General features: G+C 38.4%; 1 protein-coding gene across 2 annotated transcripts in view; it reads right to left on the bottom strand.

Annotated features, from left to right (window-relative positions):
* kiaa1549la (KIAA1549-like a) overlaps window positions 1-18,636 on the bottom strand; it is an 89,839-nt gene that overhangs the window by 17,961 nt on the left and 53,242 nt on the right. Inside the window, exons 12-14 of one of the 2 annotated variants that reach the window (XM_028041601.1) lie at window positions 16,981-17,016; window positions 10,434-10,627; window positions 3,166-3,311 (exon numbers count right to left, since the gene is read on the bottom strand). In XM_028041601.1, coding sequence (XP_027897402.1) covers window positions 3,166-3,311; window positions 10,434-10,627; window positions 16,981-17,016 — 376 coding nt within the window. The remainder of the gene's footprint in view (window positions 1-3,165; window positions 3,312-10,433; window positions 10,628-16,980; window positions 17,017-18,636) is intronic. The other variant, XM_028041607.1, reaches the window with a different exon arrangement.

Below are 18,636 nucleotides of genomic sequence, written 5' to 3'. Positions count from 1 at the left end.
ACCGGCCTTCATCTTGGCAGCAGCTCAGCTTGCATTATTTGTTACTGAAGCTGTGCTGCATGTCAAGCATGACAGTCAAGGTCGGGTATCAGGTGGGCGTCACAAACAGCAGACACCATAGACCAGATTGGACATTTTAACAAAGCATAGAGATAATACAAACACTTGACATCAACATCTGCCATGACAATAGTTTTACTACTGTCACGGCAGATGTTAAGCACAATATTTATAGTTAAACATTTTTTTGAATACTGATTGCTGTATGTTTGATGTTGCTTTGAATTTGTGAAGGAGTTTAAACAAGGATATAAATATTGTCAATAAAGTAGGAGCTTAGTGGAGGGAAAACAGGCACATTAAAAAGCAAACGCACACTTTTAGTGTATAAATGATTTGGTTCTTGACTAGTTTCTCACATGTACAAAACTATCCACAATGGATTCTACCTTTTCATCTATGTTCTTTTGTCATCCTTAGTGTTGCAGCCTAAGTGTATTCAGGCTGCAATTCAGTAGATAAGATGGCAGAGGATAGTGAGGGGAGTTAAAGGGTCTTTGAAAAGGGTCTACATCCTCTGCTAAGAATCTATTTCAGAGATGCTGAAGGAACAGGACTCTGAACATGGTCAGAGACTCTTTATGTCCTTTCAATGAACTGATATATATCCATCCATTTTCTTACACCCTTGTCCCTTAGAGGGGTCGAAAAACTGGTGTGTAAAATCTGAAAGTCCCCAATCAGGTTGTAAAAGTAAAGTAGTGTTAGTAATAAACTTTATTCAGAAAGGGAGAATGTTCAGCTTAAACATAAATGTCATCATTTGATGCAGCTTGCCAGATTATAGCACAAACACATTTGCATCTGAAGTCCCCTAAAGCTTTCAGCAAAAGTTTCTTTTTTCACCCTGCTCATTCATTCTAATAAAAAACCTAGTCTTGTCCATTTTGTGGACCCTGCAAACACCAGCAAAAGGCTGAAACAAACAAACAGATTCTTGCTGAGATATTCATTAATTAAGCTAAACTGAATGACAAATTACACAATTTACTGTGAAACTGTGTATGAATGTGCAAAAGAGATTGAAAGTCAGTGTGTTACGAGAAAGCTGAGGAAAAGCTATGCAACCAATCTTGAGTATGCAGCAAAACAAAACGATCTGTCACCTCTGATCACAGGTACTCCTGGTACAATCTAGACACAATAAAATATTTATCACCAAAATGAAGTCTGTCTTGTGGAGCACTATATAATTGCTGCTTAAGCATGTCTTTGTCAAGTGAAGGGGTCTTCAACTGCAGTCCTCCAGCTCTACCTGAATCAAATTAAAAGGCTCTGCAGAACTCGATGGCATGCTGAAGGGGTAATTTAACCAGCTTATTTAGATAGTTTAGGGCCAAGGACACATCTAAATTGTCTTGCAGGACAATGACTCTCGACGACTAGAGTTGGAGACCAGTGGTCTGGCTAAAGAAGAAACCCTGGTGGTTTATGTTTGATGCTCTCATTCTGATAACATGTTCTTTAATTGTTTTCACTCCTGTCCTGTTGTAACCTCCACAATGCTGTGGTGAGACAGCATACATTACAATACCAGAAATTGCAGTGCAGGAGGTAAGCCGTCAGTAATTCTATTATTTGCACCATTTCTTTGCTGTCGTCACTCATCAAACTGCCTGGCAGACATGCTATTGTTTTCACAACCCACAGATGTTACGGTCAATGAATACAACACCTAGTTGAACATGTGTCACCAGCAAAAGCTGAGGAGAAAAAAAATTTGATTTGCTTTTCACCTGTAGCCTTCTGTTGCCAGTTGCCAATGGTGTTGAGGTTCAGTGGATTTTGTATTTTATGAAAAGGTGCTGTATTTAGTCTGATTATCCAATTAGCATATTGAAATACATGCCCACATACATACACACTATGAGCTGTGAAATCACAGAGGAAACAGAGGGACATCCTAGTGAAGTTGATACATCTGCAGGTACATACAACTGGAAAGAGCTGACCAAAGTAACCAAAAAAACCCCAAAAAGTAGCTTCCATTTTATCATGTTGGGTTTTTTTTTTTTCTTTGTAATTTGGTATTAGTTTCAGTCCAACACCTCCAACATTTCTTGAGGAGTTCCAGGTCACTCAGATTAATTTATATAAATCAGAACAACACTTTTACATGTATCAGTATGGTCATTTCATAGTCTATCTACAAATTGAAGACCTACACCATTCTCATAGAAGACTTGAGCAACGGTGCAATGAACCTCGTAGCTGGGCTCTAAAAGACTAGGTTATTTTTAAGATTGCAGAGACTTCTTTCTGAAAAGGGGACACATTTATGATGGAAAACCACAACATTTTGACGGTAATTCCATCAGATTCTGGCATTTAAGCTTCTGTGTCAGATCTTCTCTATTTCTGTTTATGTTTAATGAGATCAGGAAGGCATGTATGGTTCCCCAAGCACGGACTGGAGAGATTTAATTGCATAACAGCAACAGTCAGAAAGTAAATAAAATTCCTGCAGTGCTAATTTGTTTTTCATGGTCTCTTTAGCAGTTCTTCAGTATGTGTTTCACCTCAGGATAAGAATCCCTCAGGTTTAACTATGACTCACACAAAACCATAAAGGTTTGATAATTGTGAATAAGTTTTGAAGTGACAGCATGCCGTCACATATTTTCCCACCCACCTTCCTGACTTTTCTCATGTGGCCTAATTTAAAAAAAAACCTGAAATTATATATTCAGCTGGTAGCTATGTTTGTCTCTGTACAGGAACGAGGTGAAGCAAAGTAAAAGAAAAAGCCCCAGAAATAAACTGGGGCTTTATTTCTGCTCTTGCAGAATAAACCAACATAAGTAATGCAGGATGTGACAGGATGAGTATTTAGGCTTAAGCCAAGATGACGGCCTGTGAGTCGTCAGTGACTTTATGAAGTAGCGGGCTAAGTAACTTGACTCATGAGATTTCATTTTCACTTCATCACAATTATTGTGAATTTCGCAATTCACAATAATTATCCTTTAGGTTAAATAATCATTGAATAAAAACACACTGGGTGATTTTTATGCCAATCTAAACCTCCAAACTTTCATTACTGGATGGATTGAAATTAAACTTATGTATCCATCCCTCTTTCCTTTGCTACTGTTTCCTTCTCACCAGTGTTGCTCCTCTTGTGCAGCTCCTCCTTGCCGTTCTTGATGCTGCTGCCTGTTGCGGTTCTCCGGGCCGAGGAGCTTTTGCTGGTGTTCAGCTTCCCTGAGCTGTTACTCGACACTGAACCATCCTCCTCACTTGGCAACCGTCTGTAGTGGCCATGGCAACAGAGAGACAAGGGAGAGATGGTAGAAGAGGGGGGGGTAGGGAGTGAGGATTGTGAGTGTGTACACAAAATGGGCATCATTTCACAGTTATTACTGGCAGCAGACTATCAACTTTAATTACAAGTGAGAAAACAATGTTAGTGGGTAATTAGTAACAAGAATAATTTAAAAGGGCTTTAGAAAGAAACATGTTCAAAAAGTCTACAAAGCAATTCTGAGGACGCAAGCGAAAAAGAAATAAAACTTAATTTCTGATTAATTATTTAGATCTGCAAACATTCCGAAAAATTTAACCAGTGTATTCTTTTGAAGAAGAATTTGAGATTTTGTAAAGAATAGTTGGAGAGAGGGATGACCTTATTTAAACCTGGGGAACATTTTGAATCACTAAAACATGCAGGTTTTTGGTGTTTTATTTGATTTTTCTTACAAACAAAACAAATTGTTAAATACTGTATGGGTGAAACAGTAATGGATTTGAAAGACTTTTACAAATACAATTCTTAATAGTATGGTGTGCATTTGCATTTAGTCTCCTTTAGCCTCTAAATAAAGTGAATTAATTTCTTAACACAACACATAGTTGACTGAATAAACTGAGTCTACCTGTGTCTTACTAAATTATAAATGTTCTTTGAAGGCCTAAAGAGTTTGATACAGAATATTTGAGAGCATTATTATGACCAGTGTAATACAGCAGACGGGTCAGGGATAAAGTTTAAGTATTTGTTAGGTCAGAAAATAATAACCCAACATTATCTATCTAAAACCTTTTAGCTTTTTTCAGAGAACAATCTAATATATGTGGTACCTCTGGAGAAGCTGCAGAGACCCACAACTCATTTTGGACAATGTGTCCAAAATGAGCTATCAGTTGTTTGTTCCACAAATCTGGACTTTATAAAGGAGTGAGAAGAAATCAATAGTTGACAAAAAGCAATACGAATGCCCTTGTAAAATTTACCACATGCTATGTAGGTTCAGAGTAAAATTGGTTTAAATTACGTATAACATGGAGAAATCTGTATGGTGGAAAAGTAACACTGTACACCACATCCCCATGGAGAAACTTGCTGATGGCAGAATCATACTATGGAGATTTTTATGTGTGTGTATGTTTTTATTAGGGGTAGGGAAGTTGGTCTGACTTGATAGGAAAAATGGATTGAGCCAATTACAGGCTAATCTTGGAGTAAAACATGTTAAAGGCTGACAAAAATGAGTCCAGGGCAAAACGTTTTATCTGGAGAGGAACCTTGAGCATACACCCAGAGCTACGGAGGCTTGTTTATGTGTGACTGTGGCCCAGTAAAATGCAGACCTAAATCTTTCATTGTAACATTACAAAATGTAGAAAAATTTGAGGGGTATAAATACTTTTGTGAGGTCTTGTACTTTCAAAGTACTCAAATCAGGACGTTGTGATTATTAACACAACGTTAATATCTAAATTTCAGCAGATATTCAGATGGTACGGGCAAAAAATACATGTAAATAGATGCGGGTTCACAACAAATTTTCATCATAGACATAGAGCTTGCTGAATCGAAGCCACAAATAATTACAGCAGCTCTTAAAGCAAAAGGAGGTACAGACAGGTACTAGGTGAGGCTAAAAAAGTAACCAGTAAACATAAAGATTTGTTTTCACATTTTTTTTTCTGATTGCTTCAAACGCACAGACAAACCCATATACACACATGCATACCCAGGGTTATGTAAGCTACAGGAACCTCACTACATGACAGGCTTGTCTACAGGTGGTGTGAGACCCACAGATCAGCGAGACCAAAAGTGGCAGAACCACAGGCGAGGCAAACGTGCAGTTACATGAATACAAGTTCACACACCTATCACGCACGCCCACGCACACACACATACACACACACCCACGCACCCCCACCGTGCAGCCATAGCAGTAGCCAGCGACTGGCTGCTCTACAATAAAAGTCATGTGGTATCCAGAAAAGAGCTGGAGGGATGGAAGCCAACATACAACGTGAGAACCATGTAAATATGTTTGTGAAGGCCAAAGAGGGGAGCAGAGGAATCGGTAATCACACTGCTGGAAAGTGATGTTCATCCCAATATCTGTCTTCTGTCTTTCCTGTGTGCCTCACACATTGATGCTCCCTGGAGGACGAACTGAGCAGAATAAATGCACTCCTATTGAACCTGTCCTTTGCTGCACTGTGCTTAACATTCAGTCTGTGCCTGTTTCTCTCCTCCAACAATCAGCAGGTAAAACTACAGCTGCTGTTGATTTAAGTTCAAAACAAGAAGCATTCTTCAGATGATTAGCCATTCATTTCTGTCAATACAATAGAATTTACTGCATTGGCGACAGCTACTTTAATCCACTTGTCTGAATAAATCTTTTATATATATATATACGTAAGCTAGTGCTAAATACTAAAAGTATGTTTGAAATATTTTCTGAGTTTATTTTGCTTTACATATATTCTCTGCTTTTCCGATCAGCTAGGGATGTCTATATAGTATATTTTCTTAGCCACTTCAAAATTGGAAAGATGCGAAAACAGCATTAAATTAAAGAAGATGTGTGTCCATCTTCATTTATGAGGAAATGGCTAATCAGAGTGATAACTAATTCCTAAACCACTAACACTGTGGTAAACAGGGCTGGTTGAGGACTAGACATTACCTTAACACTACACCCAGTGAGGATAAAGGTTAAAGGGGTAAAACATCTTCAAAGCTCACCCCCTATTTACACTGCTTGCATCTCATTCCGCATATATAATGCACTTGTTGTAGTCAATGAGAGCGTTTACACTGCATCAGCAGGGCATCACACCTCTGCATTAAAATTTGAACCAATCCTGTTTGCCACATACTGGAGCAACATGAATATGAGCACAACTGTACTTAAAAAAAGACATACCAAGACAAGCTATATTTTTTGAAATCCTAACAATATTAATGAAAATATGGATGTATTCATGTATATATGCTGTAAACATATATAATTTGTGGCTATGAATACACACAAAATACACACAAAATGTGGATTTTATTTTGAATCAAGTCATTTCCTCTCACTCACTCTGTACTAAAGATAACGTTCATGCCCCTGATTTATGCATGGAGACTTCAGAGTAGCACATGTTCTTACAACAAAGACACTTATTTTGATGTGCATCCTACAGTTCCAATGACTTTACTATTAAATGAGTAAGTATGTAGAGGGTTAAGTGTGTTTTATATGCTATCAAGTTAGATATCCTTAGCAACATGGGTGATTCTCGCTGTCCTCTTTTTTCTTTCCATCAAACACACCATTACCTTCAGCCTGAGGAAATAGTAAAACCTAACCATAAATGCATCTTTTGATGTTTCAGTTGTTCTCATTCTACACCATTACAACAGTGTGTATGTGATGAATGTTTAGTCTGGTAGTGAAACAACAATGTTACCTTTTTTAAACCCCAGTTTCTCATAAGGCTTGCGCTACCGGTGGGTAAAGCTGATTATCACACTTCGCCGGCGCCTGTGGCACTGTAGCATTTCATCATTGTTATACAGGAAGGTTCCCTATGGCTCGAATACAGCTGGGGTTATAAATATACATGTATTTATTATCCTTGAGAAGCAAAGCACAACTAATCCCACCCCTATTCATTTTGGTTGAGCAGTGAGTAAATGAGGTTGTGTCTTCACTCTATTTTAATTTATGCTATATTATGTGAGCTGAGACTTGATGCATCTCATTTATGAGGGAAATATGTCATCACTAGACTTAGACTTAGACTGACTTTATTGTCATTTTGCATGCACAGGGTGTATACAGAACGAAATTTCGTTGCATACGGCTCAGGACAATGTTTTGAGCTTTCAATGTTGTGAGGTTACTCCAGAATAAAATAAAATACAGTATAAAATATGAATATAAATCTAAATATAAAATATAAAGTGCAGGACTGACAGTAAAATAGAAGTTATTTAGCTCTGTACATGTGCAAGGTATAAAGTGGAGACCAGATTTTAAGTGCAGTCCAGTTAAGAGTTCAGCAGTCTGATGGCAAGTGGGAAAAAGCTGTTTCGGAACCTGGTGGACCTGCACCGGACGCTGCGGAACCTCTTTCCAGAGGGCAGCAGGGAGAACAGTCCATGGTGGGGGTGTGAGGGGTCACTGACGATGTTTCGGCCTCGGGACACGCAGCGCTGGGATGAAATGTCCTGAATGGAGGGAAGGGGGGCCCCGATGATCCTCTCCGCTGTCCGCACCACTCTCCTCACGTTCTTCCAGTCGGAGGCGCTGCAGCTTCCACACCACACAGAGAGGCAGCTGGTGAGAATGCTCTCTATGGTGCTTCTGTAGAATGTCTTGAGGATGAGCGGGGGCAGGTGGGCTCTTCTCATCCTCCGCAGGAAATACAAACGTTTCTGTGCCCTCTTGGCCAGAGACGTGGTGTTCACAGTCCAGGTGAGGTCGTTAGTGATGTGCACCCCCAGGAATTTGGTGCTGCTGACCACCTCCACAGCCGAGCTGTTGATGAGCAGTGGAGCGTGGCTGGGCCGGTTCTTCCTGAAGTCGACGATCATCTCCTTCGTCTTGTCAACGTTCAGGATCAGGCTGTTGTCTCTGCACCAGTCCACCAGCTGCTAATGTGGGTGGATGCATGTGGGTGTAGCATGTACTAGTTTACAACAAACTGCTTACCACAGTGCTCAGATGAATTTGGTGTTCATGCTGAGAACACAAAGAGGACACAGAACAAGAGTAGCCTATTTTTGTTGGGGTTTATTTTCCACCTAGACGAAGTGAAAAGCCTAGGATGTTGCTGTGCAAGTTAATAATTCAGATGTTTTACAAGCCACATTGAATATTTAAATGATTTCATGAGAGGCTGTAGTACAAAAAACATTAAATAAATAAAACTTAAATCATTATGTATTTTTTTTAAATGCCACTAATTACATTTCCACTTAAACACATCAAATTTGTGTACTCAATAAAATACCAACACATCTAAATTGGTACAGATATATAATTCTTGCAATTTTGATGCTTCATATGATTCAATATAACTGTGAATGAAAAGAAATCTATTTCTTAGAAACTACTAGCAAAAGATTATTGAGTTAAATAGGTGATATTTGGTTCCATTTGTTATTTTGAAATAGAAATGATGAAAACAAATAAGAAAATTTTATGTTTTAAAGTTAAACTGGTGAAGACTGACAAAAATGTGTATAAACCCCACAGCTGTGGGAGCATTAAAAAACATAATTCCTGTGTCTCCCTACGGACATCTCCCTGAGTTAATCATTACATTCTGAGGGAGCTGATTTGAGACAAAGACCTGTTTCTGTTGCAAAGCTCATGTGTGACTGTGTCTCATTGTTTTTCAATGGACTCTCTCATGGGATGTCATTTGGGTTTAATTGGCTTAATTGTCCACACCTTTGAATAAAAGGCATACCCAGAGAGGATTGCAGTTTTATCTCTCTTGTGTAACTGCAGTTCGTCATGCTTGTGCATAGCTTCACCCAAATGAATATATTTATTTTCATAAGTCTTCTGTTGCAGGATATATTTTAAGAATATCAAATAGTGTCTTTAGTTTCTATCACTGTCAAGTATAGAACCTTTGTGTTGATTGGAGAGTTCTCCATGAACAAGTAAAGGTGAGAAAAGCAGCTGACGGGTATCGTTGAGCCGTAGGTTGTTTCTAATGCATCTGAGCTTTTATGGGTTAAAATCTTTTCGACACTGACCTCTGGAGTCACACTGTTGTAACTCAAGTGACTGAATCTATATACATGAACAGATGACAGCCCTACTGTGTGATAATGATAGGCATTAATTTGCATCTAAAGCTGGTAATTGAGATGGACAGATTTTAATCCCAGGTATAAATTGAATCAGCAAGATAGATAGCAGTTCCAGCATGCCAGTCTAACATTTTGTTACCAACGTCTGTGTGTAAGCAGAAATATCTTCTCTCTTTCTTTCCATCAACAAACAGTCCCTCATTAACACGGGAGTTATCTTTACATCCCATCAGTCTGTCAGAGTCTGAAGTGCTTACTCCTGGCTTTTCTCTAGCTTAACACTGTGATACTCAAACAAACCCTGATGTCTGGACTTCAGTGATGTAAAGCTCAGACATCTGCTCCAGCAATGAGAAGTTCCCTTTTCTCCTGGCTTCTAGCAGGAGACGGTCTCTCTGATTACCTCATTATCTCAGCAATGTAACTGAGTTCAAACACAGGATTTCGCAAAGGTGAGAATTATGAATGTGATTATCAACGAGAAGCGTCTGCATTGTTGTGACTGAAGAGTAATTAAGTCAGAAGTGTGATGTGGAAAATATCTGCCTTGCTCTGTCACCGACACTGTCGTCGTGTCAAATGTGGTTTGTTTCATCAAACAGCAAATGTGACAAACTCTATTTTTTTTTTAAATCATTCAAATAAGACTATTTCTTTCTAATTTATTTCTCACTTTAATAAATAACTATGCCATTGCTAGAGAAGAAAACTGTTTCTACAGAGTAAGAGACAAATTTGTTATCTATAATGTAAAATCAACTTTTGTGAGATTTATCAGATTTATGTTTTTGATGTTATTTCCTCATCAAAAACATACCTGGAGTGTTGCTTTTATTCTATCATGCATTTTTGAGAAATCATTGAATCTTCCATGGTAACCATCCGGGTACTCGCTCATACAAATTCCCTCTCATATGCCCTTTACATAAAGGTATATAAGTTTAAAAGCGAGTTTCCGCCTCACAGAGCACACCTTACCACGCCCTTCTCCAACTTAGCTCCACCAGACTAGCGGCAGCAGCAATTAGCAAACACCTGGTGGAAATGCTCATCTGGTGAGCTCATCATAGGAACTACTTCTCAGTACAACGCTCCTAACAACAATTGCAATCAGGACAGTGAATGGACAATGTTTGATGAAGTGTTGAAGTGTCTGAAAAAGCAGGAGCTTCTTAAAGAGAAGGAGGCCAGTTTCAAGGCATCAAATTACAAAAATGTAAACATATTTTTTGTCTTATCTATATATTTTAACAAACAAAGAGGGACAAAGCAACATTTTGAGTAAGCATGTAAGTCAATATCTTACCCTCCTTTGTGTACATCAGCTGATGGAGGTCTTTTATTTGCAGTCCCATCCTGATGAACCTTCTTATCCAGAGACATTGATAGCGGAGCATCTCGAACAGCAAGGCCCAACACCAACGTCTCTTTGGTAACAGAGACAGCCTCATCACCAGTTCGACCCAGGTGCTTCTTGGCATAGTCAAAGCCCTGTACAGGCTAGCAAAAAAAGAAAACAGCACAGAGGGGGTCACAGATCCACTTTCACTCAGAATTGTTATGTATTACATAAGCTCAATGGGTCAAAAGCAACAGCAGACATTGAAACCACCAGCTACAAAACAGAAAGGTACATGCAAAAACTACATCAAATCCAACAGTCAGTCTTGATAGCACATAGGTGTATCATACTTACCAAATGGCAAAACAAATTACAATGTAATTATCGAGCTAAACATAAAGGTTCAACAAATGATAACCGAATCTGCACACATTCCACCATGACACATTGTTGACACAACAGAAAAGCAAATTGAAGCCAAAACTGGTTCAAACAAAACAGCAATCTGCTGCCGGCTCAAATTACTCAGTAAACAAGCTAAATTCAAACACAATACCTCCAAAACTGCTATTTAAAGCTTAAAACATCTAGATGACAAAAATCCCATACTGTTTAAGATTGCCAGTTCAGTTAAAGACATAAATTAGAAGACAACTAATACTGTCTACTAAATGGAAGAAAAATTAATGTTCTGCTCACAATTCAAATTAAAGTAATTTTACGGGCATTCCTCCTTAAGCTATTTTTTATCAGTCTCCAAACAGCAGAGTTTGCATAACCAAAATTTAATAAATAAATAATTTGGCAAAGCTGCACCTTTGAAGTCAAGGGTTTGTTAGGAGGAGATAGAACATTAAAGAGACAGCAGAATATGTTTGTAACAACTATCCATAGTCAGAATACATTATTTTTTGGATAAATGGCTTTGGTTTTCAGGAACACAGGAAATAAAAAAAGTGAAAGACTGGTTTTGGGTTTGGCAGCAACAAAGATAAAACCCAATTTGTTTTTGGGTTGTTTTTTTTTTTTTTTTTTGCTCCTCTTCTATTTTGAGCAGCTCCAACAAGAGGATGCTTAATGCATGTGATGATGCATGCTAAATTCTGAAAGCATGTAAGGTTAGGAAGCATGGGCGTCTGGATTAGGCCGCTGCTAATAATTCATTGGTCACACACCCCTACACGCCCACACACACACACCGCTATGCCTTCAGCTTGCTTCAAACACAACGTTGCAGTTGTGGATAGGACTCATCCATTTAAGTTCATAGAAATGAAACAACTTCCAGACAGGCCAGTCTGCCCACTGTCATTAATTTGTCTATAGCTCCATGGTGTTCATCAGTTTATGAATAGATGGACTTACCTAACTATGTATGGAGTTAGGCAGATACCACTATTTGGTTACAAGATTAACTTTAATATCTTGTTAGTCTACATGACTTTAAATGGGCTAAAATCAGTTTGTTGAAACAAATATTACATTTCTATGCTCCAGAGAGGGCACTGAGGTCTACACTCTCAGTCGCTTCCTGATCGAAAAGTTGATGTTGAAAAACTTAGTAGGTCTTAAGAAATGGACAGACGGTGGATAGTTTCATAAACACCATCAACAATCCAATTCATTGAGATTCAATTCAGTGTTTGTGTTTCGAATTAAATATGTGTATTATCATTTTCAGTTGAAATTAAATGTTTGTCTGTATCAGATTTCTTAGATTTTGTTTTGCTTAATTTATGCTGGGCAACTTGTTTTGCTTTTTATGTATTTAAGAAAATGTTCTTAAAAAGCAAGAAGAGAGCAGCAGCCCGTGAAACAATATCAAAGTTCAACATTAACAGAAAAATAAGAGCATTAATAAAAAGCCCGGTGAGAATGTAAGTGATAACTCTGAAGGCCAATAGAAAGCCAACTCAATAATATGCAGATGTACTAAGGGACGCCAGATGGACATTTGGTAGACGTAAAGCTCAGACCAGAGACAGGAAAGGGAAAGTAGCTGACGTGTCACCAAGCCAATTCTTCCTCCTCACAGATTGGTCAGGAATGGTTAATGACCAGGTCTTTGCAGAACTTGTTGACAAGCCAAGTAGGTAAATCAACTTTTTGACTTTTGCAGGTGTGTTGGAACAGAGAGGCATCCCAAAGTTGCAGGACAGTGGCACTCAAGGACTGCACTTACAAAGCCCCTACTAGAAGATCGAGAAACTGTAAAGATACTAATGACAGCAACAGCAGCACTTAACCCCAAAATATCAGAGGCAAGGGTTTGCCATGTCAAAAGGACCCACAATGCATGTCTTGCAATGATGCCTTTGAAACGTATAATAATTTTTTTTTTGAAGAACTGGATTTATTTCGTATGCATGTCACAAGTGACGCGGGGGGAAGGTTTAGGCTGCAGACTGTGGACATGGTAAAAGAGGGTAGAGTGAGATGCTGAAGGAGCTTCTCCCTCAGGGGAAGAAAGGATTAAAGATTTGTGATTCAGTCAGTCACTGACTAGTAATAGCAGCTGTCCATGGAGACTGTAAAGGTTCTCAGAAATGACAGGACCAAAGGATGTAACCTTGAAAAGTGTAGCTGACATTTCAGGAATGGTATTTTACCTTTATAGCTCACAATTTATCATCATCTCCAAGGTCTTTTTGAACAGTCATATCATTCTATCCTAATTATCTATTCTTCTTTTGCTTTAATTTTCATTTATCCCCCTCCCACTTCTCCTTCCATTGCTCTCCCTCTTCCTTTGCTCCCTGAATGTCGGTCTTTCATCTCCTCAGAGCAGGCCTGTTTAATAAAGACTTTGGCTGCAGACAGACATTGCGGCACTGTGTGAGCCTCTGCTCAGTCTGTCAAATATCAACGACGTTGATTTTTTCACATCCATCTTGAGTACCAGCAGAAGATGAGAGCAAAGAAGAACACACAGGAACCTCAACATTTTCCATTTACTTAAAGATGTGTGAAGTGACAGTGAGCACAACCCCACTCCGCCAGCAAATTATCTGTCCTGTTAGAATCAAACAGATGCTTCTGCTCATCTAATTTTAGTTTATAGCATCAGCAGTCAGCAATTTGATGATGTAGAGCAGATGGACAAGATGTGCTGTCTTCTTCACAAGGGCCAGATTGATTTAAATTCAAGTCTTGCAGGGCAAGGAGCAAGACTGAACCAGAATATTCTATAAAAAGTGGTCAGGTACATTTAAAAAGAGAGAAGAGAGTACACATCTGCACCGACCCACTGTGGTTAGATAAAACCCCCCAGGGCCCGCCGAAGAATGATGCAGCAAAATGCAAAACACCCTAGGTCCTTTAAACAGCAGCTGCTGCTTTGTACTGGCATTGAACACATTACAAATAAAAAATGGATTCTTGTACTTTTTGCTGATTCCACCTGCATTGTACTTTGAATACAAGCCGACTATCAGAGGTTTTCCCACTCACGCAAGGCAGCACATAGGAAGGAAAAGTAATTTTGAACAATCTTCCAGCTGCGCAACCAAGTGATGAAGTGACTCAGGTGTTGAAGAAAGACTTGTTAATGCCCAACTAAACATGCAAACATCATATAAACCACATTATTGATCAGCAGCTTCAGCTTGTCAAGCACAGTGACTGATCTTAAGGCAGATGGGAGCACACTGCACACACATAATACACCTCACAGCAGCTCAAACAAGTGGGAGTCTATTACTGTGCTCATATTTAGTTGGTGCTCAGACAGCTTTGAAAAATCACTTCACTCCTTAATATCAACTCCTGTTAATATTCTCCTGGGGCAAATTAAAAAAAGATTAGCACACTATTTGTATCTGGACCAATCAAGATCGTAAATTAATCGAGGCTGCCAGATGAGATCAGGTGGAAATTCAACTGCACAGAATGAAGGTTAAGAAAAGTGTGTTGTTTATTTCTATTTGTGGCAACTCTTTAAACCATGAATCATGTTTTTTTTATTATTATTATTTCACCATCAGTATTTGCAACGCCCAATTCCAAAACATAAGAGCAAATCTATCAATTAAAATGAAAAGATTAGGATTAATCTCCTTTTTATTGACCTGCATCTAAGTGTTACATATTGTCCAATCTGTGCATAGCAAAAAGCTAAATAAATACTTAATACTGAGCTAAATTTGCTTTATGGACTTTTATACAAACATCAGAAAAATATGAATGAAAACAAGTAAGTATAAAGGAAAACGCAGTGCCTTGATAAGGTATTCTTTAGCTTCTGAATTTTCCATGTTTCATACACAAACAAGTAAATAACGGAATAGTAGAAGGAAAATGGTGCATGCTTTTCAAAGTATTTTTAAAACAAACATTAGTTATGGTTTTTCATGTATTTCCATATATCTCCTTCATCCTGAAAATCCTAAATGAAGTCCAGTGGAATGGCTAACCCTGGCTTCAGAAGTCTTCTAGCTAGGAAACAGAATCCAGCTGTGTGTAATTGAGTCTTTGTTAAAAAAAAAAAAACAAACAAGAAAAAGAAAGCAGTTGTGTTATTAGGGCCTCAGAGGTTTGATAGGGAATATTAGTGAGGCAGCAGCATCATGAAAACCAACAGATCAGACCTAAAGCTGTAATAAAGTAGGGGATGGTTATAACATAATACGGTTATAACATTATGTGTCTTTTTATTTAAAGAGTATGGCTGAAGTACAAACCAGGGTGCTTGGTAACTCTGGAGGAGCTGTAGCTCAGGTGGCAACAATTAGTCATGTACTCTTAAATCTGGCTTTTAAGGAAAAGTGGCAAGAAGATAGGCACTGTTGAAAAAAATCTTGAGAAATCACCATCAAACAGGACACAGCTAACCTGTAGAAAAACATGCTCTTGTGAGACCAAAATTTTACTAAACAACATGTGTAGAGAACAATTTGAGAATCTGTTCCAAAACCTGAAAGCTTTCCATCTAATCTGACTGAATTTCATGTTTAAATGCACAACGCTGATAGAGTCTTACATGAAAAGGCTTGACTTTGGCAGCTGAATCAAGTGTTGATTCAGGGGTCTAAGTACAAATCATTAAATTTCATATTTAGTGTCATTTTGCTTTTACAGCACAAGTATGAACAATAGTTATGTGATCAACCACAAAATGATCCCAAAAATCATTTTGGAATCAAAAGGATTAAAAGCTTATAGATGGATATACAGTAAGTGGCACAGGGATGAGGAGCAACTTTATTACATGGAGATTTAACCAAATATTAGTGAACATGTACAGCCAGTGTTTTGTTTGTTTAAAGAAAAAACCTCTATTGTATTTGCGAGACCAGTTTTTCACATTTCTAATGAATAATTAAAAGACAAATAACATTTTCATTGCCACAATGATTGTGTAACTTATGACTGTAGTGTAATCATATGTAAACCTACATTTTAATCTGCTTTTAGCCTTGGCCATATTGCCACAAACAAACAAAGTCCTGTAGCTCATTTACTTTTAGATGCGACTTCCAGAAGAAGGGAAAAACTAGAGCGAGTAAAAATGCGACTGCAGCCTTCTGGCACCACTTTTACAGCCCCTTGTTTATTAATATTTGATGCAGTCAGTTGTGAAATCCAAAATAAGTAACATCAACTGTTTACAATAATATCGGTTACTTGAGCAAATAAACCTTGGAGCAATAGCATATTAATATATCACTTTAAGGAAAGGAAAAACACACACGCACAGGAACACAAAACACAACATGTACTTCTATTTTCTGGGATGTTTACACCCCGCTGTGCTGTGGAGTTACAACAGCCCCATTACCCACCAACATGTTCCGCCTACCCATCCTCACATCCATCCTTTCCCCGACTCACGTTGCCTCTCAGGGGGATGGGGAAGAGAAGGTCTGGACCAAAATAGGACGCAAATACAGAAGCTGACATCCTCCAGTGGAACAACAAAAGCCACGCTAATACCTTCTCTATGGATGCCATTTAAAGCGTTTTCTTTTTTTAACTGCTGGTCTTAGTCCTTCTGTTTGAATTCATGCTAAGATTATTTAGCAGAAAGGCTCATATCAAAAGATTTGATTGGATGTCCGCCATCCCTGCTGAGCTGCTGGGGGATTGGAGCAGCTCTGTTTGACAAGATAACTCGACTGATTTGAACGAGAAGCAGAGGTGCTGATCAACAACACAAGCTTAAGTTTGTTGTACAAAAATAATCAACAGTGTATACTGTTGTATGTTGAGCACATTTCTTTTATGGCCATCTCCCTATGTTAGTAAATCAGTCACGTTGGGTGGATGCCAAAACAGTAAAAATCTTAAAGGGAAATGCTTAAGAAAAAACAAAAAAACACTCCTCCCTCCTCCTATTGATCTTGCAGCAATGAGAACAGAAATACGTTACATCACAGCAGCTACATGCAGGTTTTGCCCAGCAACATCAACTGGCAGCACAGAGAGGAAAAGCCAGCCAATTCATTCGTTCATTGATTCATTCATTCACTTAATCAGTCAAACAATCCACCCGGGCGGTTGTTTTATTGAATACCTGGTGGTGGTAACTGCCTTCCCTTCGATATGACGTCTAAACAAGGAGAGAGTCAAAGGAACAAGGTCAGGAAGGGCTTTGTGCAAAACAATGCAAGTTTATGTGGGTAGCAGCAGTCATTCATGCGGTCATTGGAAGTGCTTTAAAGAAAACCCATATACGCAAAGAAAGAGAAAAATAGCATAAAAAAATTTCATGAATAAATTTAACTATTAGATTTTTTTTAAAAAGAAAAAGAAAAATTTTCTTTCTTGCTTACACAGATTATTGAGAAAGCAAGATATCTAGTGGCCACTGTAGTAATCATCTAGTTTCGTATCTTTCAAAATTTTAATTTAATTTTTTTATTGTTTTCATCAGTAAAGGTTTTCATTTATCAGAATGAATGCAGATGTTAAATTCCCATTTACAGTGCTCATGAAAAGTATTCACCCCCTTGGATGTTTCACCGTTTTATTGTTTTTGCAATTAAATAATAACAAACAAATTGCTTTTGTTATACAAAAATTTGACAAAAAGCCTTTGATTGTGAAAGTGAAAATGGATTTCTAAAAAAACGACAAATAAAAATATGTAACATGAAATAAGTGATAGTATAAATATTCCCCAGACCTTATTCTACAGATGCTCATCCAGTTGACGATTGTAGTCTAACAATGAGTGAATTGGAGCTTTTCTGAGTGTAGTGATTGTGTGTAAAGTGATCATAGTTTAATGACACCTGGAAGGTCCGTTTACTGGCTAATCAGTGTTCCTGGCTACCATTACAGAATGAAGACAAAATAACATTCTAAGCCAATCAGAGAAAAGGTTACTGAAAAGTACAAGCTCGTATTTTTTCTACAGTAGGCAGACAGGAAGGAGGGTGAGGAGAGGGGGGAAGACATGCGGTAAAGGTAGTCGGGACCAGGAGTCGAACCTGCGACGTCCGCGTCGAGGACTAAGGCCTCCAAACGTGGGGCGTGCTAACCCCCTGCGCCACCACAGCACGCCCCACATATGACTACACTGATGGAGCTGCAAACTTCAGCAGCTGAGATGGGAGAGATTCTGCAGACAACCATTTCTGCCCAGGTTCTTCACCAGTCAAAGTTTTTATGCGAGAGCGGCAATAAGAAAAGCACTGTTGAAGAAAACTCATATCAAGGCTTGAGAAGATTTAGCCAAAAAGCATGTGGGAGACTCCATGTTCCAGTGGAAGACGGTTCTTTGGTCTTTTTTGCAATCCGACAAGTTGCAATGTTTGGTGGACGTCAGACACTGCGGTATTTATGTATATTCTACTGCCTCACTATTGATTTTATGACAAAGAACAGAACAGCTGTAGCTGTAGCTTGCACTGTTAAAATGGTTTTACCAGCTCCTGAAACCGAAACAAGGTTCTTGAAGGGTTGCTTTTATGCCTCTTTTCCAAAAGAGGTTTATATACGTATTTAATCTTGTAAGGGAAACATCTATAAGCACTGGCTTATTTTTTCCCATTAAAATAAACATCTTCATCAGTTTATGTGACTGAAACTTCAAAACAAATGTGGTCAAGTGAAGTTATTAGGTGAAACAGCTATGTTGGACCTCCAATGGTGATAAGAAATGCCAACTCTGCTTTAGGATTATTACATCTAAGCTAATTCAAGGGGCTTTTCAGAACAAATAAGA

The sequence above is a fragment of the Xiphophorus couchianus genome, chromosome 2 (genome assembly GCF_001444195.1).
Source record: "Xiphophorus couchianus chromosome 2, X_couchianus-1.0, whole genome shotgun sequence".
Lineage (NCBI taxonomy): Eukaryota > Metazoa > Chordata > Actinopteri > Cyprinodontiformes > Poeciliidae > Xiphophorus > Xiphophorus couchianus.
The sequence above is the reverse complement of the archived record's forward strand: the minus strand, read 5'-3'. Positions and strand labels throughout refer to the sequence as shown.